Raw genomic sequence first — 22,872 nt, 5'->3', positions numbered from 1 at the left:
AAATTCCATTCAGCGGTGTTTGAAAAGAGAAGCCACGGCTTAAATGATTAGAAGATTGTTCACCATTAGCCTGGCAAATGACACAGTAAAATAGAGGGAATTTGGTGCGACCTTAAGTCCCACTCGGGATGAAGAGCATAGGCGAGTTGAAGAAGTGACACGCATGTTTTATAAGTCGTACGCGAAGGAGACGCAAAATTATGTTTGGAATGTGAAATCAATTTAAAATCTAAGGCTTTAATTTGACTTAATATTACATTTTAGCATGGCATTTTATGGTCACATAACTACATGTAACTCATTACATTTAATGGTTTCCCAGAAAACTTGGGGAACCCAACCAACTTCATACTATTTCGTTTTATCCGGCCTTCATCTATACATGATCGAGGCTTTAGCCACCGAGGTTATCGTTCTTTTCTCTTTGTTTTAAATATCATGAAGAAAAAGTAGTTGGCTCTTAAGTGATGACGGTGGCTCAAATTTATTTATGACATCGACATAATCTTGGAGCATAAATGCTATTTTAAAGGCGTCGCATTACACATTTTTCGGGAACTCTTTCGTAGATACGACGTATTAAAAAAAATAAAAGTATCCTGATTTGCAAACGTTAATTTACCACTTTTCATTTTTCAACGAACCCATTAGTGAATTTAATTTTTTTTTCATGGGCCAAGGATTGCAGTGGTTTTACTTTTTTGATTGACTTCAACATAATGAAGTCACTTCTTTTATCATTGACTGCATTGTTATCACAGTATGACAATGAATAACATTTATTTCATTGAAAAAAATTTGCAAAATTTTTGCAAAAAGTGAAAAAATGAGCAAATGTCGACAGAAGAAATAAAAATTACATGAAAATGTCATATAAATTGTCTGAATACAATAACGTACATGTACAGTAACCAAAACATATTCTGTTTATATCTTTAACAAATACGTTTGTAATAATTACATTTGTATATAGAGTTGAGTTCAATCATTTTTCATTAATTACAACAATAAAGTGTACCTGTCAAACTTTTCAAAAATGTTGGGGGAGGAGTAGTGTATAATGAAGCCTGTCTTGATTTTAAATACTAAATCTTTTGCGTTTAGAATAATAATCAATAGTTTTGTAAAAAAAAAAAAAGAATGTGTGTGTTACACCTGTATTCGTTCAATTAAATAAAGCTCTGATTACAAAGGCTGTACAACTCGTACACAGTATTTAAACCTTTTCTTAACTATATGATTAAACTTACCGAATGTCTTATCAATACTGCCTATGATCTAAGCCAAACAAAATACATATATATGTATGTACTCCGGCTGATCAGCACTGTAACATTTTTAACCAAGTCTACCCCATTTATCTGACATAATTCTCTCTGACAAGATACAGTAGAGGTGCGATTGACCTAACAAAACGTGATATTGTATCCACTTAAAGCAGACTTGTGCAGTAGTTTTTGTCAATACGGACTTGTGGTTGGCAAAGGGTATGGACCCGAGTACAGACGTTGATCGTGTTTTGGAATCACTTGGTGGAGTTGGAAAATATCAAATATTTCAACTTTCTCTTTTATTCATTATCATGTTGGAAAATGCCTTTCACTTAATTGCAGCCAATTATGTCAGTAAGTACTATATTGTATGAAAGAAAGAAATGTGTATTGAAAAACATTGTGATAGAGACTGTTTAATTTTTTTTTATAATTTAGAAAGTGATATGTTACTGAAATTTGAGATAAATGAAGGGTCATATCAGAACCACCGATCTTATATATTATAGTCAATAATCTAATGGTGGTATCAAGGGAAAACACTTGAAGTTGGAAACCACCGCTATGATCATGATTTGGTAAGGCATTTCTGATGGGAACAGTGTGTTAACCTTTATGTTGCTGAAGTATATAGAGGCAACTATGTTGATGTACATGTGTATAATATTGTTTTGGGGCCAGCTGCAGCTTACCCATTGGTATGAGGGTTTCCTCGTCATTCATTGTAGACCCATGGATGGCCTTTAGCTGATATTTGTCATCACGGTGGGCATTGTGTCCTTTTGACATTTTCACTATATCTAATCTCCATATATTTTTATCGCGCATATCCTGTTCCCATTACGTTTATTTCCGGTATATTGCAATATTTTCAAACGGGCAGCTTAAAATTGCCACTGCCCTAAATGGGTAAAATCAGTAGTCAAAACCGTACAGAAGCTATGAATAATAAAATAATTAGAAGAAATGAAAACAATTAAACTGCAAGTCAAACAAAGGAGACGCCAACTTAAAAATAAGTCGTCAACTGTTGGGGAGACACGACAAGTTAAAATGAAAATACAATGTAACTTATATGATGCAAGTACAAAATACAGAAAATAATTTTTTCACACTATGAAAATCTGATTGTCAGAAAATTAGGATATTTCTCCAATGAGATTTCGATGTCGGAAACTTTTTAAGCTGGGTATGAGATGGATTTACTGTTAAACTCACTCCAAAAGCCTGGATGTCATTTTTTTTTTGTATGTATGAATTATGTTTGTGTTAAGTTTTGTAAAAATCAGTAGAAATTTCCAAGATTGTTCCATCTAATACAAATTGGCAGAAAAGACGATTAATTATGAAATAAATTCGGACATTTTGTTTCTAAAGATACTTCTTTTTAAGATTCGTTACTTGGTTTTTTTATCGTATAAAATGCATATTACTAGTAAAAGATCCGTTATCGTGATGTGTATATACATGTGACATAAAACTGAATGTTGATAATTGCTGTTTCGTCCAGCTGTTTATAATCACATGTACAATATACGTTAATTCTTCAAGTTATTAATGGTTCAACTTTCAAGGGTTTAACTGGTAAAAATATTAGTTATTTACAATATGCAGTAATCCTATTCGGCAATATGGAGTAGTAAAGTATTCAATTTGCAATGTATAATATTCTTTAATAAATAAGTCATGAATGTGAATTAATTCCTTGTGCATTATTGGTAATTCTGATAGTTTTATACGATTTTTCCCAGGGAAATGGTAAATACATATTATGTCATGCATTTTTTATCATAAGAGCCAACATGATCGAAAGTCGATTTATGAATAAGAAATGATAAGCCGTTTGATATGTTGTGTATTTTGAGATTATTTTTATGACAATCTGACAGAAAGTGATTGCTATATCAACTTCTAGCATATATGCAATGGACAAAAAGTTTTGAGTTTCGGATATTCTCCAATTTGAGAAGATAAATAATACATTAATTGTTTTTTCCTTATGTAACATGTTTAGTTTATCATCTCGATATTGATTAGTGGAATTTTTTTATGAAATATATATAATTTCGGAGAATTGCAAATATTTGACGATTCAATACATTTAAACTAAAATCGTTTGAAATTGGGAACTTTTATTAGAAATTAATGTATGCCATATGGGTCGATCTGCTTACTCCATTACTAAATCAAAAGAGCAAAAATTTGCTTCAACAAAATTTTATATATATGGTTATATCATCCTTTCTGTACTTAAGTATCTTTCCAGCTAAGAATCATGCAAAAAGTGGTACATGGGTTAAAAGCCTACATATTTTTATTTTTGACATTTTGTTTAAAGTGCTTCAGTAAACAGAAATAAACATTTGGTTTTTCGTATAAACCGTGCTCATAGGAGATAAAAATTGTATAGAATGCACTGTAAAATTCAAAATTAAGGGAGATAACTCTGTAAATGACACTCAAATGCTATAGAATCTATTTGATTTTCAATGTTGATTATCTCCTAAGACCAGGCAGATTTGAATGAATAATTACACATTTCATAGTGTAGACCCATAAAACAACTTAATTACAAAAAATAAACATATGTAGCTTTTTTTTTTTTTTTGGGGGGGGGGGAGTGTATCACATTTTTCAGATTTTGCATGATTCTTACAAAGACAGCTACTTAATTCTTTTGTTCTTTTGTTTTTATTTTGTTTATTCCTTTTGTTTCGCACCTTTAAATTAAAATGTTATTCAACAATCTATAAATCATAATGTGATAGCAAATCGTAGTTAGCTGCAGTCCTCAGGTTTTGTTTTTTTTTTAAAGTTCATCTAATATCCATGATATACATGAAGTTTTATATAAGCAATAACAGTAATATACTGGAAATAAAAACAATATATGTATGAGGCTTAAAATCGGGGAAAACGCGAGGCTTCGTTGAACATCTTTTTTCCCTGATTCTTGCCGAATCCGTCTATCGTTTTCATTTCTAGTCAGTACTGTTATTGTCTTTACTATAATAGTCATAATTTTTAATCAGGTTTTGTTTATACTACCTGTTTCCCATTGGTGGTTTATACGGTCTTGACTATCCTTGCGGATCTCGCACGACCGCCTCTTGCGGGGATTGTGTTAGTAGATGTCTGTTAGTAGTTGGATGTAGCGAAGCCCAACCTTCGGGATACCTGACTGAAGAACTCAGTCAGAGCATGTCCTACTAGCGGCTGGGCTGCTCTGTTGACGCTCTCGCCTACTCCCAAACCCCACGTGGGTCCGAGAGTATTTCCCCGCGTATGGGAGTACGTCAACGTGAAGAGAGATACGACCTGTTTGTTACATTTTCCCCAAATGATATTGACCTGGACAATAGTACCGTAATCGTATTTTGAGTGGTCCCTTCCCCTGATCAAAGTTCAGATGTTTTCGGGGTTTGTCCTAGAACAATGTTTAATTCGATATTGCGTGATCAGACGACAACAGGAACTATATCATGGTCGTGCAATTTGCCTCTGGGAATAGTATACTATTACCTTTTTATCATGATACTTACAATTTTCACTTGAAACAGGCCAGGAGTTTGAGGGTTGCCTCTAATTTCTATTTTTGGACTAAAAACTCGTTATTTTCACCAATGATGATCGTTGGTCGTCTTTCATCAAAGCTATATCTCATTTGTTAATAAAAAGGGGTAATATATCAGCAACGAACGCCGAAAGTCGAAAAGAAAAAAAAGTTTATCATTTCTTTAAACCATAGGATACCCTTTTGATTAATTCCACATTAATTTTTCTTAAAGGTTTGGAAATTATATTCTTTACTCATGGTGGTATACCGCATAGTACAACCACCCCAAACTGAAATATTTCACATGTATTTAAGTCTTTACAGAGAACGAATAAAATCCACCAGATAATATTTTAAAGGGAATGAATACTAAGTATTGCACATTAACGTAGGCTTTGTATTTACATGTATATGTATATAGAATTTTTTTGTTCTAGTTAAAGGGAATTGCATATAAATTTTGTAACTAAATGCATTTAAAGCCATTGATTTATGACATTTATCAGAGTAGAACTTATCTCTGTGATATTATGAAAAGAAACTGGCATTTAATTATAATGTGTAATGTATATTTATTGAACCCTAAAATCTGCAGGTGATTTATAAAAGAGTTTTAAAAAAGTTGTCTATACCTGTACTTTTTTAAATGTTGAAATATAACATATTGTGGCATTTTCAGTGAGTGTTATCTACGTTTCGCATTAAAACCATGCGAAATACAAAATATCGACAACTGTTACAACATGAGGCAGCGCAACGTACTGCAGTAAATTTTTGTTGTTTTGTTTTCCATTTTGTAAAATTATACATATAGTTAACGCGTCACTATATCTTTCTTGATTAAAAAAAAACATGAAAAACGTTCCCTGTTTGTGACCTATTGTTCTTCTTTACTACTTCTATATGGAATAGTTTTATTTTAGGCAAGCAAACAAAGTTAGTAAATGAATAGTCAAGGGAACCAAGGTTATAGCGGTAATCAAAAGAATGTAATCCAGGGACAAAGACCAGACATGGAAAACAGACAAACACAACAAAGAACATGAAGTAACTAAAATCGTAAATACAAAGTAACAAAATTAAATGAGCAACTCGGACTCCACTAAAAACTCGGAGCATGGACCAGGTGCACCGGTAGGGTAAGCGTCCTCTGCTAACAAAGTTAGTAAATACAATGAAACCTGTCTAAACAGAATATATTTGGTTCGGTTAAGTCAGGTGTTCGTTTTACTATGGTTCAAAATATATTTAAATTGGTATACAGTGACTTTATATAGTGTTTAGAAAAGAAAGAGTTTGGAGTTATTCATGATGGTTCGGTTTAGGCATGTTTAGTGTAACTACACCAAAATAATGGATTGGTTTTGACTAAACGTTAAGTGCAGTTTTTTTTTTTAAATAAAACTTGGCTCAATCAAATGATATCGCCTGAAGGTATGAATCGCTCAGGGAAATTCTCCATTGTTGCTGGTGGCTCCTCTTTGTAATTCTACCTTGACAAAGTATCGGGGGGACATTATTGATGCAAGACTGTTATCGTAATTACTCGCAAGCAATGTGACGACGGTGCAACTGACAGAGTAAGACATGCTTACCCGGAGAACCTCACGTCACATCCGGTCCTCTGTGTGAGTTCATACTGCCAGTGCTTTAAATTTTTTTTGTTTTAGTTTTTTTATGCCTTGCTTTCTCATCTTCAGTTATTGTACTTTATTCTGAACGCTAAATTTGTTTATTTATGTAGATCACCTGTGTTTCCTATTTTCGCTTTCAGTTCATGTATCTGAATTACCCTTTTACTAAAGATTCGGTATTTTCAATTATTAGCTGATTACTTTTAATCAGCAGCGTGTCACTTTTCAAAATAATGCGTATTCATTCGTGTGCGTAAGCCGTTGAAAAGAGTAGCGCTTTAACAATAACCTAATTGTGACATGAACGGTCATTGGGTTAACCTTACAATACGTTTTTCTTCAACTTTTCAAGTTACTTTTCATTATGGTATTTATATTCGTTAAAAAAATGTACATGATGAATACTTATGATGTAAATATTATCAGTTATAAATTCAAAGGTTACGAGGTGATGAACTGGTCAAAATCTTAAGCTCTGTCCTTAAAAGGGCAACTGTGTTTACTTTTCATGATAGCTGGTGGAATTCTTTAGATAATGTTCTTCAATGTGACCTAGGTATTAGAAAACTGCTGTGAAATATCGTTTCAGCTTTCGTCAAATAAAACGTTGACCTTATGTACTTTTTGTCAATAAATTCTTTTACGTAATTTGGAGTCTCGACAGTGTATTTAACAATGACAATGTGCTTATATACTTACTTTGACAAATCATTTGTTTTCAAGGACACACATAGACAATTAAAAGAGGAATATATTTTGTGGCAAATTATAAACATTTATTTTTATTCATTATTCATGTTGAAAACATTGGTATCCAACGTACATAGTCACTTACAATGTATAGATGTTGTTACTAATATTCATGTACAAGAAAGAGTTCACTGTTCAATGAAAAAATACAGATGAGTAATACATGGAAAGATATCAAAGACAACAAAAATAGTTGGGGTTAGCACATATTTTTGCGAGCCTCCGTGGAATATTATAAAAACTTCACATCGAGGCTGTCGAAAAAATAGTAGTAAATTGAGTGTTTGCAATAATTTCCGACGAAATTTTATAGATCAGCATGAACATGGTTAATACATTTTTTCTTACGAAAATGATAAAAATTAGAGTAAAAAAACATATATTTTTTATCAGATCCATCTATACAAATAAAATGTGGACAATTTATTTTTCATTTTGCAAAATAAACTCTGTACAGGTTAGACACATAAACAGAAAATACAATGCAATTGAGACAAATTACAACGAATCTAAACCAATCATATAAAAGAGACTACAAACATGTATGTCTTTGACCAACATGGACCTTATATTTAATTTCTAAACACGTGTTACACAATGTATTTACAGATAGAATAATTGTAGCGAGTCATATAGTTAACTTAAAGGAATAAAGTTTATCTATCTTTGATTGAATGCCGTGGTGAAATGTCTTGTGTAGTTAACTGGACAATTAACAAGATTGAAATTTTCCATCATTTTTTAGATATTATTAAATTAATCCAAGTTCGATTGCTGACACCTCTCTGTCATTTGTTCAATAAACTACCCAAGGAAGGTAACCAGGCTCAAGGGAGGACCAACATTCCCTGAATTTTACTATATTACTTCCTGAAATATAACTATAAATTTTCAACTGTTGTTGTTTTCTATTTAGGTTACAGACCAGAATATCGGTGTGATACCATTAACAAAACAAACTTTATACTACAATACACGAACTTAGAACTGTTCAATATATCAGACATAAGTGTTGATTATGGAAAATGTGAGGTGAATGTCCACGTAAACACAACTGGGACCAAATATGATTTCTCTAAATCTTGTCCAAATGGATATCACTATGATATCAGGAGGGACCAATCAACGGTTTCCGAGGTACGTATTTTTTCTAAACTATTACTTAAATATGAAGTTGATTAAACTTTCATTCGCATTATATTTTTTTATTATAATTTTAACTGTTTTAAATACATCGATCCTACCTTAGAAAATATTGAATACATGAGCTAAAAAGTCAATATGGTGCTTTTTTTACTGTCGCTTCAGTGGGACCTTGTCTGTGACAACGCAGCTCGATCGGAACTAGCCCAGACCATGATCATGATGGGACAAGGCCTCGGAGCCGCTATATTTTCCCCGCTGTCAGACAGATTTGGGAGAAAACCCATTAACATTCTAGCTCGGGTTTTATACATCATAGCCGGCGTTACTGCCATGTTTTCGCCGTCCATCGCTGTATTTTCTGTATATAGATTACTAATTGGCACATTCCAACAGGTATGTTCAGGTATATTGGTCAATCTTATTTTGCTGATTTGTCTCTTCGTGAACTATTTCTGCAACGGTTATAGCATCATGTTAATACAGAGCAGATGTTGATGTATAAAGTGATAATCAGGCCATACGAAATAGAATAGATGTGTGTGAATACATCGTGTAAGTAACATATCAATAAACTATACCAGTAACATAATTATTAGCTAGCTAGCGTATCTAAATCATATTTTCCTGATTGTCTGATTGCTTACGAACATCAACCAATGTGACGTTTTTGACCCAATCAAAATCATCATCTCGTATTAAAATTATGAAATTGTGAAAATTTTTCGAAATGTTTGCTGCCTACTAGAAGAAAATGTAAGAAAAATTGCGATTATTGGAATTTCGATTATGTTCAGAGAGAGCAGATACTTTCAGAACTTTATAAAACGAGTAAGGGATTCCAAGCCATTATATTTGCCGATTTTCTGTCTATATTTTGCATGATATCAACTAATTTCCATCCACCTCGAAATCCCCCACCAAAACCCTCACCAACACTTGGTAACTGTTACAAGAGGTAGCACAAAGTAGCTTTACTGTTTCCGTTTTCCAATACTAACCTCAATATCCAGGCTTCATACAAGTCACCTTCGACATTAAGCGTATTTTCTTATGACAGGGAAGCGTAATCACCGGATCCACAATTTTAGCTGAGTTGTTACCCACAAAAAATCGTCACAATGGGGAAGGTTTGGCCTTCATTGCCTGGACGACCGGCATCGTTCTCACGTCTATCATCGGTTACATATGTAGAGACCTATCTTGGAGAATGCTGCAGCTTGTACTAGGATTACTCTCCTGGCACGTGGTCATTGACTGGATGTAGGTGTACTCTTAAAATCTTAATCTGATGCGTTGAAATATGATTCGATTTATGTTTGGCTTTGTTTCAATAAGTTTTTATTTATGAAATGTTACATGAAATTTGCAAATATTTATTAAGTTTTCTGTTGTTTTACAAAGGCATAATCGCCTTGTTAAAATGTCAGTTCTCTTTAATGATATTGTTTATTTTATTATTCTATCCATCTGTTTTTGTTTTGTCTATCCTGATGCTTTGGTGAAAAGCCACACAAACGAAAATTTAGAAATGGGTGAACTGTATAACTACATCGATCTCATTTTGAAAAAAAGGTATTTTCATTTGTAAATGCACATGTGTCTCGTTCACTTTCTAGAGAAGTTCTGAACATCCACTTCATATATACTTTGAGTAAATGAATCAAAAGGCATTGATACTTAAAAAAATGTTTATCTATCAATTACTTATTTTTTTATTAATTCATTATCATTTTTGTAGGCTTTTTGACGATTCTCTGCGTTGGTTGGTAGCAAACGGAAAACTAGACAAAGCTGAGAAGATAATAAAACGTTCAGCTAAATGGAACGGAAAATCGTACGACACTGTGATGGAGTCAATTCAAAAGAAACAACCATTGATGCCTTTAGAATTGGAAGCAAAGGCAGAAGATAATGGGAAATTTAATTCAGAATGGTCGTCAGAAGTAAATCGGCAAAATAAAGAAAACGAATCTTTGAATAATGAAATGACAGCTCGTATTCAGAAATACTCTGTACTAACTATACTTAAACACAAAAAGATTCTCCAGATTTCTTTATTACTGTGGGTTTGCTGGTGAGCATATTACAGATTTTTTTCATTCCCCTTCCGTTTTATAAAGCATGTTCGTACATCTTAACTGTATACTTAAATATTCATGGTTTCGATTAGTCTACGATGATTCCCCCTTTTCATTACAGTTATACAACCATATTAAAAACCTGTACCCTATTCAGAATTGTTCCAACATCCATAGCAGTGGTGAAGTAATCGGATATCTTTTGTAGTACTTTACATATTATTTGTCGACAGTCTAAAACGATATTCAATGGTGCCAATAGTCACCAATGTACATGTACCTATATCCCGATAGCATGTATGGCAGAATTTTTCATGATAGCATTTAAGGCAGAACTTTTCATTCGGTATGATATTTACATGTTAGTGGAGAATGTAATCTGGGTCAATTATAATGTTTTAGAAATATGCTTGTCAGGTATCCAACCACGAAGTGTCAACGGCTGTTTTCCTTTTTATAACACCATTTCATTTATCCTGATTTGAAAACGTCCGTCCGGATGTGAGATAACCAATGGCCTGATCGAATTCTACCTAGACTGACAGGTAGTTGTTTGTAGACTTGCCCAATACTTTTTTTCGTCAATATGACCGATAAAACATAAATACGTTTATGACACCCCTTTCCTCCTTTTTTTCTTATTTGTCCTTTTTCTTTAAAAAAAAAACGCAAGTCGTCTGGCTTGAATGAAAATTGATATTTGGAAACTTTTTGCGTGTACGGGCAGTGACTTTCCCACTAGACATAGTTTCGCTGGTAGACATAGTTTCAATTAACTTGATTTTACATGTAATTTTACGATCTTGATTGATAAAATTTGTCTTGTTAGATCATAGAAATCTCTATACAAAACGACCTGAAACTTTACAGACAGTTTGCCACATTCTTCTGGTTGTACATTTGACCATTTAACTTTTGCAATGGCCAAAATATGCTCAGTATGGCCTCCAGACCGAGGGCACCAAATACGTTGAAAATTAGTATATCAATTGGACTTGAGTATGCTCAAAATAATTAACAAAAAACAGTTAATATCAAGATTGGCATTTTGAATATGGCTACAAGCTGATCCGAAAATTCAATGTCATTCGATGTTAATGAACATTTATTTATTATTCTCATTCTTCATTATAAATGTATGCATTTTTTTTTCAATCTAGGATAACAAATACTATGACATATTACGGTTTAATGCTGACTACGTCCAAGCTAGCAGGTGATCGATATATCAACAACATCCTGGCATCACTTTCAGAATTCCCATCATTGTTCTTTCAACAGTTTCTAATTAATAGGTATGTCTAGCTTGTAGTCTTTATCATTTGTCTTGGTTTCTATTGTGATGTAAGGAAAGTTAACAGCCACAACAAGACAACACTCCATCAAATGTAGAATACTACCATAGAACGACACTCAAGTCCTTATTTTACCATGATTCAATTGCAAGTTTTGGCAACATACAACAACCAAAAAGTGTCTTAGAAATACGTTATTAAAAGCAAAGAAAGCGCTAACTGTAGTGGTAGTCTGTTTGTATAAGTAAAGTGAGATCTGTGCTGTTTTATTACTATTAGGAAACAATAACACTTCAACCTGTAATATAGTATTAATTATTACTTTTTCATTCCCCGCAACGCGAAGTGGTGAGGTATGTGATACCCTACGAAAATATGCGTGTCCGTCCGTCTGTCGGTCCACGACGGTTTCACGATAACTTGAGAACAGATCAATGATCTGTTTTGAAACTTTGCACATTTGTTTAATACCATCAAATACAGATTGAGTTCAATTATCAGCAAAATCCAAAATGTAGTTTGTGAGTATTTTGAATATTTTTCCATCCCCCTTTTTTACGTATTAATAACATACCTTTGCTTTTAGAATAGGTAGAAGATATACCCTTGTGTTCTATCATGCCCTAGCTGGCGCCACTCTTATCATTGCTACAGTCTGTCACACTTACTCAAGTACGTATTTATTTATCTTTCTAGTGTAACTCGTGCCAGGCCCAAGCAAATTTAGAACAGTAACGATTGATAAGCTCTTTATTACATGTGTGCTAAACACTTATCGATATAGCTCCTACTAAAAGTGGATCGTTTAGCATTTTCGTGATCAATAATTAACTGCAATTATATATCATTATAGTAACAAATTGCAAAGGACGAATCGGAACTATAAATATATTATTTCCCATTTTGTGTATATAATTTTGAATGTATAACATAGAACATGTTATCGATCAGTAAATAATCGAAACCGACATTTTAACGTCATCATCGATCAAACTCTTCGATTAGAGGAACTTATCAATCAAAATACCATGTGATTTAATGACCAGTTTGATGGGTACATTGATATGTATACCATGGGTGAAGCGTTATTTGAGATTCCTATTTCAATTACGTTTAAAAAAAATCAGTTTTTTTTTTTTATAATATGCTTTCTTCTACTTATCAAATTAAAACAAATTTGTGTAAAATGTGCACAAATGTTTACAACATTTTTGTCAAGGAACAAAAAAACTGAACTTGACTTGCAGATTACCGTATAAAGTGTTTTATCTAAAAGATGGTCAAAATAAGAAACATATTAAGACACCGCAGTCAATGATTCGACTGCATGCCTTGGTTGGTGTGCATATACGAAGAAAAAAATGAGTCTCTTGGTTTATACAAAGTGACCTATTGCAGCTTGAACTGGTGTAACTCTTTTGTCCATGACACTAGTTTTTATGATATGATAAAGATTCTAATCTTAAAGTGCCTACTTTAACTTATTCAATGTCAAGAACAAAAAAAAAAATAAAGGACTGTTTGTTTCTATCTTTATCTGTCACTTAGTTATAAACGACCTTTCCTATTTTTAAAATCTTCATTCCAACACTTTTCGTCCGCTATATGATCCCAATAAAAAACGGCTCTCGGTGAATAGGATTCATACGACATGGGTGTGATTTTTTTCAAACATTTTATAGTAATGACATTTTAGTAGTTAGATTGTGTATTAGTTGCATACATTGTCACTGAAATCGATATATTATCTTTTGGGGCAATTTATTTTTTCCTACCCTGAGAAGTTATTCAAGCAAATCTATAACCAACAGGATCTGTAAAAATGCATTAATGCATTATTGACACGTATCATCATTATAATAGTTCATGATTATAGATTATACATAATACATCCACCGCAGAATAAATGACCGTTTAAAAGAGATTCGGGCACATCATTTGCAAGAAGAATTCTCTGAAATACATTACAATTTTGTGGGGTTGGACTGACGCCTTGAAACACATTTTTATTGAACAATGGCAGATCCAGAGAACCACTTAAGGGTCACCAGGCGGTTCCCTAAAAAGAATCGATAAAAAAAACTTTTAATGCTTGCATTTACACACATCAATACGCTATTTTCATTTTTGCAAAATGATAAGGGTGACTAACTACCCCCCACCACCTTGTATCTGCCTATGATCAAATTGAAATAAGAACATCGTATTTTCAGCTCGTTTCCTCAAGTTAATTACACTTGTGCACAAGTTTGAAAACTCGTAACTCATACTTTCATGTTAGTTACTCATGTTTTTTTTTCAATAGCACTGCAGATCTTCCGTGCATTCATTAAAGATATTTCATTTGTAATAAGTTTATTACAGCGAATAAATTAATGTTTAGAACTCTATAACATAAATTTTGATTAATATTAGTACCATACGATTTTCCACCTACTGTCTACAATTTACTCTTTCTTGCTCATCGACTATCCCATGGTTAGCACGAAAGGGTGTATATCTAATTTTTAATTAAATATGAGAAAAGCAGTAAAAAACGAATAATCGTTGACATTCTATCTATAATTTCTGTGTCATGACGCCAAAAATATAGTTCATGATGTGACACTGCATTTATATAAAGTGTTTTTATCCTCAAATATTAGCCTAATGTATTCCTAGTGAAGAACGAAAACAAAAAGACTTGATTATATCATTTTATTTAAAGTAGCAAGCATCGGCTTTTTATTTAGTTCGAGAGAATTCCGATTATATTTATTTTAATAGAGTTATGATCCTCGGTAATAGTAAGAAGGTCAAAAGAGAGGTTATGAGCTACGTACGTACTGAAAAGTAATATCTTGCCCTCGTTCGATTCATGCATGTATGTTCACTCGCTTGGAAAGTCGTGGCGAATTTAAAATGACGTCGTTTGTTCGTTTTGAGTCATAAATACATATAATAAACATAATATGACATAGAATATTCCATATATTGACCTTATCAAAATCGGGGATGGATCCATATATTCTTAAATTTGCTTATTTTTGCCCAAATTTTGTCCAAATAACAAAATTTTTTCTAACAAAAGTAACCCTCCCAGGATTCGCCGCTGACGCTTGATCCAAAGCTCTTTTGCATTATGTTTGATCCACACGTCAATTATATGAACATTTTAGAACTTCTTATTTTCTGATTTTTCCCACATTAATAGAGGGTATCGTACTGACAGAACCCAGATTTAGGCCCCTTAACCTACTGTGGCGTGAACTCAAATGTGTAACATCTACGTGTCAGTACAAATATGATGTGATATAGCATTAAGTATCTGATTAGGATATATTTTAAGTGTCAACTTTGTTTATTCTCAGTCAAGATCAGAAAGACCAAGGATTATATCTTGTAAGCAAGTAGGCGTGGTCCGTTATTTCAGACTTGGATTCCAGTAATTGAAAGAGTAATCAAGGGAACCAAGGTTATAGCGGTAATAAAAATGTAATCCAGGGAAAAAGACCAGATATGGAAAACAGACATACACAACAAAGAACATAAAGTACCTAAAATCATACATAGAAAGTAACAAAAGCAAATGAACAACTCGGACTCCACTAAAAATTAGAAGCATGGACCAGATGCACCGGTACCGGTAGGGTAAGCGTCCTCTGCTTTTCTAGAAACACCCGCCGAGTTGCTCATAAAATGTTAAGAGTCCGGGGTAGATGAAAGAGGAAAGGAAAACTATGACACGTTGAACAATTCAGTTTTCATAGCTCAGATGGATACACCGTAACGATCCACGAGTTCATGATGATGACCATAAAACTTCTGTAGTGATGACTTCAATCTTGTAGCAACATAACCCTGTTCCAAAAGCCTATTTGATAGAATTGTAGCGCGATACAAAAAGTCTGCATAGTTGTGGCAAGCTCTGGCATAACGTATGAGTTGCGATATGAACACCCCACACGCAGCTGCTGAAGGAATGTTGCCACATATGCAAGTAAAGTTGACAATTGAATGAAAAGTCATCACGTTTGTCGTGAAGTTTGGTCAATAGTTTTCCTTTACCGTCGATTTCTAAGTGTAGGTCAAGATACGAGGCTGACTTCACAGTGTCTGTAGTATCCTTTATCTCAAGTTCTTTTGGGTAGATGCGATGTATCAAATCCCCAAAATTAGTATTGTTTAAAGATAATACGTCATCTATATAGCGGTCGGATCAGATCAGCTATAAAGTCAGCGTCATAAGAGTGAAGGAAAAGGTCAGCAAGTAGAGGAGCAAAATTTGTTCCCATTGGAATGCCGACCGTTTGTTGAAAAAAAAACACGTCCACCACACTGGACAAATATGTTGTCGATTAAAAATTCCAGCATTTTGTAAACATCTTCTTCTGTATATTTGGAAGATGATTTGGACTTATTTCTTACAAAGTATGAGAAATTTCTACCAAGAAGACGTTGAAGAAACTTTAAGTAACAATGTTACCGATTTTCTTACTATTAACAGTTGCAATTATCATTAAATCTTTTTACATGTATCTGTATTTCAGATCTTTACTCGTGGTTACCTCCCTTGTCGACATTTTTCTCAATTGTTGGTAGATTTGCGGCAGTGGGGTCTTTCAGTAGTATATTTTTATACACACCAGAACTGTATCCAACTAATTTACGGTAAGTTTGTTAAACAGAAGGGAAACTTTCATGATTGAATACATATACCTGAGTCCTTGCAGTGTCGAAAATTTTGGCGAATAATCATTATTTTGATCACAAATTGGTACCAGTGTGAAGCTAGCCGTCAATAACTTGGTCGTCAATAATATTCATGAATATTCATAAGATTGGGGTGCGTTCAAACATTTTTTTTTTTTAAATTTTGAAATACGTGAATTCGATTTCGCTATTCTTAATATTTTGTGTGTAGAATATATGAATAATGATAGAACATAGGTGTAAGTCTGTATACTATACTTATAAATTTGTAATGGTGCTATGAAGTATTAAAATAAGTTGAGTGTGATTTAAACTAAGGTATCAAATAGGCATTAGGGGGGGATCCAGGATTTCAGGTAGGCGTAAATAGAGTCCTAAGTAAGGAAATCAAGTTGGTTAGAGTTTGTAAAAAGTCAAGATTACAAATCCGATTTTTTTTTGGGGGGGGGGGTGGGGGTGGGGATGGTAGTTGTGGCCCTTAAAATCCAGGTTCGTGCAGTTACGTTTATCAACAACATGTACATGTACATATTACTCATGCAATTATCCTAAAAATTAGGCTGTTTAGTGTAATAAACAAATTAAATATTCAATATCTTATTAGTTTTGAATGGTATAAAAAAAATACTTTGACCCTGGGAACTATGATGTTTCGTTTATTGTTTCCCGTGAAGGTCATTTTGCTTATAGAAAAAACAAAAACTCTGTCACTAATAATAAACTTTAAAATTTCGAAATTATAAAACTTTAAAAGAGAATTAATTACTTTTTTCCATAATAAAGTATACTACATGAAGTTTGCCGGAATTTTGAATTATTTGGAAGATATAAAATTTACATTCACTTGACAGTTCAAAATGATCGTATTAATTAAAAGAACTATTCATTTCTACAAAAAAAAATTATGTTTACAGAGCTATGATCCTCGAATATACACTGTACAGTATTATGCATGATGTTATGTGGAAGGATTTCCTTTCTGATTTCAAAATATTTCGTATAAAAGATGTAGAATTATATTTTCAAGTTTAACAAATCTATTTCTCTTTGAACTATCCCCCGGGTTTGAAACAGGAAAAAGAATAAATAGTACCAACGTTGTGAAAAGTTGTTATTTGAATGGAAAAAAATCTAATGAATAAAATTATGAAACAGAAAGTTCCATGTACTTGTTACATATAAGGCAGATCTTTGATTTCAAAAATAGTAGATTTTCATATAAAATTGCATGGCGACTATTTAAATACGTTGAAATAAACAGAAACGTAGAGTATTCAAGATTCTTTTCCAGCGCTGAAAGCATTACAAACTTTCCGTTGTACATGTATTGATAGCCAGGAACAGCTTTTGACCAAAGATACAAATTTGTTACTAAAATAAGTCCTTGAAGTATCCAGTTGAAACCATAAGCATAACGAAATAAATATAATGTGTAGCTTTTTTTTCAATTTCTTTTTCTAATACAAACCTGTATAAATTTTCTCGCAATCAAAATAACGAATTGGTTCATTCTGACATTTACATTTAAATTCAATTTATACAGTGGGCGTCATTAGGATTTGATCCCCGTGGTCCCTACTATGGCTAAGCCTCCTCCATATACTGGTGACCTATAATGCAACCAAAGATACACGTACCTCGGCCCATTTTGTAAAAACGAGTAAGATCTAGTAGCGTATCTTGAGCACACGTACGTGTAAAGACTATTAATTCCCGAAATATTTGGACTTTTCATATCTTTCTTTGTCCTTTAGACAATTTTAATAAAAAGCTTCGCCGAGTGCAGCATTATACCGCAGTGATCAAACTCTGAACAGTTGGGGCATGTGTAGACACAATATTAGTTTTTGACACACTGAAGTGTAAGGGCCTACAATTTATATGGACACAACACATGGTTTTGACACTATATTGTACAAAATTAATCAAAAATTTCCAAATCAGACCAAAAATAAAAAGAGTCGTTTTTTGTAGTGTGGCTCCCTTGACCTATTATTACTCCAAAAACATAAGAAATATCTGAAATTTCTTTGCTTAATGCAGGCAGAGATTTTTTTTATGAGAAATCCAATACAATTTTATAAGAAAAGACGAATTTTTTGTTCGAGAGTGGCCCCTTTTGCCCCCTATTACTGGAAAACCGTACGAGATATCTAAAATCTTATTGAAAAATTTATGCAGGGATTTTTATGAGAGATCTAATAATTATTTTTTGGAAATCGGACGATTTTTTTTTTCAAAAGTGGATTTTTTTCGGGTGATTCCTTATAACTCGAAAATATTAAGAGACATTCTACATGGTTTTTAATTAAAAACTTATTTTTACCCTTTTTGGTTCAATTTCTTAAACGGAAGAGGCCACAAAGTCCACATTAAAGATGAACCTTCCATTAGTGGTTGGTAAAATCATATCAAAATTTCAGTAGAATTGCTCATACAAAACTAAAAGTATTGCATGGAAACAAAGTGTCCCAAGATGACGAGGACGACTACGACGACGACGACGACTGCACCATAATATTTTACGATGGCAAATTGTTTGCGGTCGTATAAAAAGAAGCCCCTTACAACTTATGTACTCATTTCGAAGTGGGTGTCTTGGACCAGGTAAATAAGTCCATCTTGAAACTGGATTCTTAGCCCTCTTATTGACAATCAATTCCCAAAATATTGGGAATTTCCATATCATCGTTTGTCGTTGAGAAAATTTTAAGAAGGGACCCCCCCCATACCAATTATGCACCAACTTCGAAGTCAGTAACCGGCACCAAGGTCCATTAGCTCATCTAGTGACTGAGATGAGATTTTAGACCTACTTGAGGACTATAAACTCCCAAAATATTGGGAATTCCTATATCTTCCTCTGTCGTTGAGATCATTTTGAAAATCCCCCGCCCCCATTAATACTTCTGTACCAAATTCGAGGTGGGTGGCTGGGACCAAGGTCAATTAGTCCATCTTAAGATTGAGACTTCGATGCGGGTAATGATAAGATAAAACCGAAATTTTCGAATATGTATTTATTCAGGATAATGCAGTAATAAAAGATTGTTAGTTTGACTTCGTTTATTATTGCATTTTTCAAAATAGTATTTTATTTCACCATATAAAAGACTATGTAGTTGAATGAATGAACCTTGTACCATTGAAATGGTTATGAAACTGTAAGTTAAGAACACAATCAAGCTGGAATCACTCTTGAAGTTCCAAATATCCACCAGGATTAAATTTGTAGATTATTGTAAGGAATTTACATTATTTAAATATCTTTGTTAGACACGCGTTTGTTATCTGAAATGGACCATCAAATGAATTAATTTATTAAAATTTAGAAAGAAAGTAACCGCTTTCTATATGGATATCTAATTTAATCGTGCGCTTCAAAACAAGCTCTCGTTGTGGCCTGACCTAGTTTGATTCTTCATGTATATTGTGTAAAAAAAACTCGGAAAATAAAACAAATTACGAAAAAATTTTCGCGATTTCTTCACTACTACACAAGTAATTAAAACATCGCTTGCATACATCTCATACGTACAGCATAAAGCAGTAATACAATTTACATGTACATTGTATACGTCTATGAACATCGATACGAGTTTCTAATTTGGCAAATTTAATATACTATCCGAAAGCATGGAAGAATTGATTTAAAAAATACTAAAAATAATTCTGAACAGTTTGATCACATACTTGATATTTGATTCTAAACAGAACTTTGTTAATACACTTATTTTGTATTACGGCGAAAAACCAAAAAGAAGTGAAATCAAATCTTATAGTCAGTGTTAGATCCACGGGGCGGGATCGGAACCTCCTTTTTGTTGGAGATTTTTGTTAATTCCGTGCAAAATTTGGTAAAAAATGACCAAACAACCTGGAACCCCCTCCCCTTTTTTTCGGGAAACCATCTAGAACCCCCTTTTTCAAAATTTCAGGACCCGGTCCCGCGCTTGATAGTACAATGTAACAATATATAAACAAAATCTACAAATTTTTATTCCTATTTAACCTTTTTTGTATATGAGTAACTTAATTCAAATTTTGAACGCACTGCTCATGAATATTATTGACGGCTAGCTTCCGTGCGGGCTGGTATTGACGGCTAGATTCACTTTAATCAAATCGGTGGTTTGTTGAAATGATAAAAGGTATTTTATCCACATTACTAACGGTAAAAGCAGGTGTATATTTAGCCGCTCGACCCATCCGTATGTTACGTTTTCGGTGTTACTATACACTTTGTGTAATCCGTAAACCAACAAATATTATTTAAACTAAGCACAGTGTCTATATACATATCGAGATTTGCAAGAGAAATTGATAAATTTGACGTAGTTCTTTGTCTATTTTTTTGGTTTGTTGAACTTGGCATTATTTTTCAGCGATATATACTTTCACATGTACATACTTCAGGCACTATTTTCATAGTTTGTAAACTTGCTTAGGGCCTAGGCATGTCCTGAAAATATAAATACTGAAAATATATGACGGGAAAGCAGTTTAGAAGTGTAATTGTTCTAGTTATTTATCGTTTTGGAAAAAATATGATATATTCATGGGAAGTCTGACGCGTCTGTCTCAAATCAACGGGTACAAAGCGCAGTAATTTAGCCAGTGCTGTACTAATAATGTACATGTACAATTCATGGACTAATTACTTCAATTTTTGTTCCTTTAAACAATCAAAGACTTTTTTTTTCTTTTTCTCTTATCTTCACAGAAATGTAGGGTTAGGAATGTCCTCAGCTATTTCCAGGATAGGATCAATGATATCACCGTTTGCTGCTTTATTAGTAAGTACAGATGTAACTGTGTATATAATCTTACATTTTTTGCGCGTTTTATCGTGTTTAACAAATCTTAAAAGAGATAGACATATTCAAGTTAGTCAAAACACGCGTTATCATTTAGGTCAATTTACATCTTGGTATGAATGTTTGGACTTGTCTTGAGAACACACATTTTGCTTAAATGTTATGATTATCCTTAATTATTATTAAGTATGCACATTAATGGCATAAATGCCATGACTAACCCTGTGTACGTGCAATTATAGCATAAATAGCCTAGAGTACGCAAATTCAGTGCATAAATTCAAGAACCAACCTTCAGTACAAATAATTAGTAATTTGCTTAAGGATGTTATGTATAGGCATTTTTTGTTAGATTAGCGAACTCCTCTAGTTTTATCAATTTTATTTTCATTAATATTATTTGCACACCACTTATCTTTTCTTATTTTCAATAAACACATCTTAAATATTTTGGAAAGTTTTTTTATGAAATCCTTGTTAATTATTCCATGGTTTTAATAGATAAATGTAAAACATACTAAGACAAAACCTATGGAAATTCTACGGAAATCCTTTTTCCGCCGAAATTTCAAATGTTTATATCTCAAATACAAGCACACAGACCCCCCTATTTTTCTCCTTATACTGTTTTACCATGAAAGATCTTAAAAGATTTCACAAACCTTTGAAATCCTTGTCCTTCTTTGAAGGACCAGCGAACATCCTTAACAATGATGTTAGAGGTGTGTCCTATTGAAGGAATCAAACATATGCAAATTCATCGGTTGAGATTTTTGAATTCAAATTATTAAAAAGTATATTATTTCGATATTTTGTCCAAAAAAAAATATATTTTAGAAGTGCATTTGCTATCTACGAATGATGGTCAAAGCATAGAAAATTAAGTTGACTTTTCATATCTTTCGTAAACTATATGATGCAACACTTCTGTATTATGTAAGAATTTGTTGTTTTTTTTGTTTTTTTTTTTGTAATTATCATAATTTATATAATGAACTGTATTTTTAGGCTGATTATGTGTTCTGGGGACCTGCAGTAATCTTTGCGTCATTGAATTCCATAGTCACAGTTATCTTACTAACATTTCCGGAGACAATGGGAAGGGAACTTCCGACTACAGTTGAGGAAATGAAAATTTGGTTCAAAGGAAGGAAGGGAATCTTCGATATTGAATGGCCAAGCACTTATAAAAAAAATAACTGCCAAAAAGACATACAATGACAAAAGTACTATACAAACATGATTTTGATTTTCAATTCATTTGTTTGATTTAAATTCACCTATTCACATAACGAGTATGTCTTCCTATGAAGTTATGTGTACTTGTTCCGATTTTAGAAGTTACAGCACGCGATCTTAGAAATAAATATTAAATATTATATCAGGGTTTCGAATATCACAAGAATAAAAGTGTCATCATGCAACTTATTTGAATACATGTACTGCACAGAGAAACATTAACATTGAAAACAAAAATGGAGAAGTTCCACTATGATTACCGTTGTTTTATAAGCCAAAGCCCTGTTTGATAAACTACTGATGCTATGAACACCCCTTAACAAATGGGTGTGGTTTTACAACTATTATATTCTTTTATTTCTCCAATACGAAGATACATGTATATTGCATCTCT

The 22,872-nt window shown here is 33.0% G+C and overlaps 1 protein-coding gene and 1 long non-coding RNA gene across 2 annotated transcripts; one reads left to right on the top strand and one right to left on the bottom strand.

The window, feature by feature from the left end:
- Positions 1 to 1,339: 1,339 nt before the first annotated feature.
- Positions 1,340 to 22,618, top strand: LOC148621557 (solute carrier family 22 member 6-A-like). Its single transcript, XM_088576060.1, has 10 exons — positions 1,340 to 1,625; positions 8,128 to 8,348; positions 8,520 to 8,750; positions 9,415 to 9,617; positions 10,096 to 10,431; positions 11,596 to 11,730; positions 12,317 to 12,402; positions 16,260 to 16,380; positions 21,146 to 21,218; positions 22,248 to 22,618. The coding sequence occupies exons 1-10, from the start codon at positions 1,490 to 1,492 to the stop codon at positions 22,458 to 22,460; spliced, it is 1,755 nt and encodes a 584-aa protein (XP_088432186.1). The 5' UTR covers positions 1,340 to 1,489; the 3' UTR covers positions 22,461 to 22,618.
- Positions 7,216 to 9,491, bottom strand: LOC148621558 (uncharacterized). Its single transcript, XR_015921204.1, has 2 exons — positions 9,356 to 9,491; positions 7,216 to 8,809 (listed from the first exon to the last, which is right to left on the bottom strand). It is a non-coding gene; the product is annotated as an uncharacterized LOC148621558 (long non-coding RNA).
- Positions 22,619 to 22,872: the final 254 nt, after the last annotated feature.

This window comes from Perna viridis, chromosome 3, assembly GCF_037379345.1.
Source record: "Perna viridis isolate PV_CMFRI_1.1 ecotype Kerala chromosome 3, ASM3737934v1, whole genome shotgun sequence".
Classification (NCBI taxonomy): domain Eukaryota; kingdom Metazoa; phylum Mollusca; class Bivalvia; order Mytilida; family Mytilidae; genus Perna; species Perna viridis.
The sequence above is the reverse complement of the archived record's forward strand: the minus strand, read 5'-3'. Positions and strand labels throughout refer to the sequence as shown.

What these genes read in the sequence shown, in the direction of transcription:
- LOC148621557 (XM_088576060.1), top strand. Translation starts at nt 1,490, where the DNA reads ATGGACCCGAGTACAGACGTTGATCGTGTTTTGGAATCACTTGGTGGA. An exon ending in TAATTGGCACATTCCAACAG is followed by an intron (nt 8,751 to 9,414) that starts GTATGTTCAGGT and finishes TTCTTATGACAG; the next exon opens with GGAAGCGTAATCACCGGATC. An exon ending in TTATTACTGTGGGTTTGCTG is followed by an intron (nt 10,432 to 11,595) that starts GTGAGCATATTA and finishes TTTTCAATCTAG; the next exon opens with GATAACAAATACTATGACAT.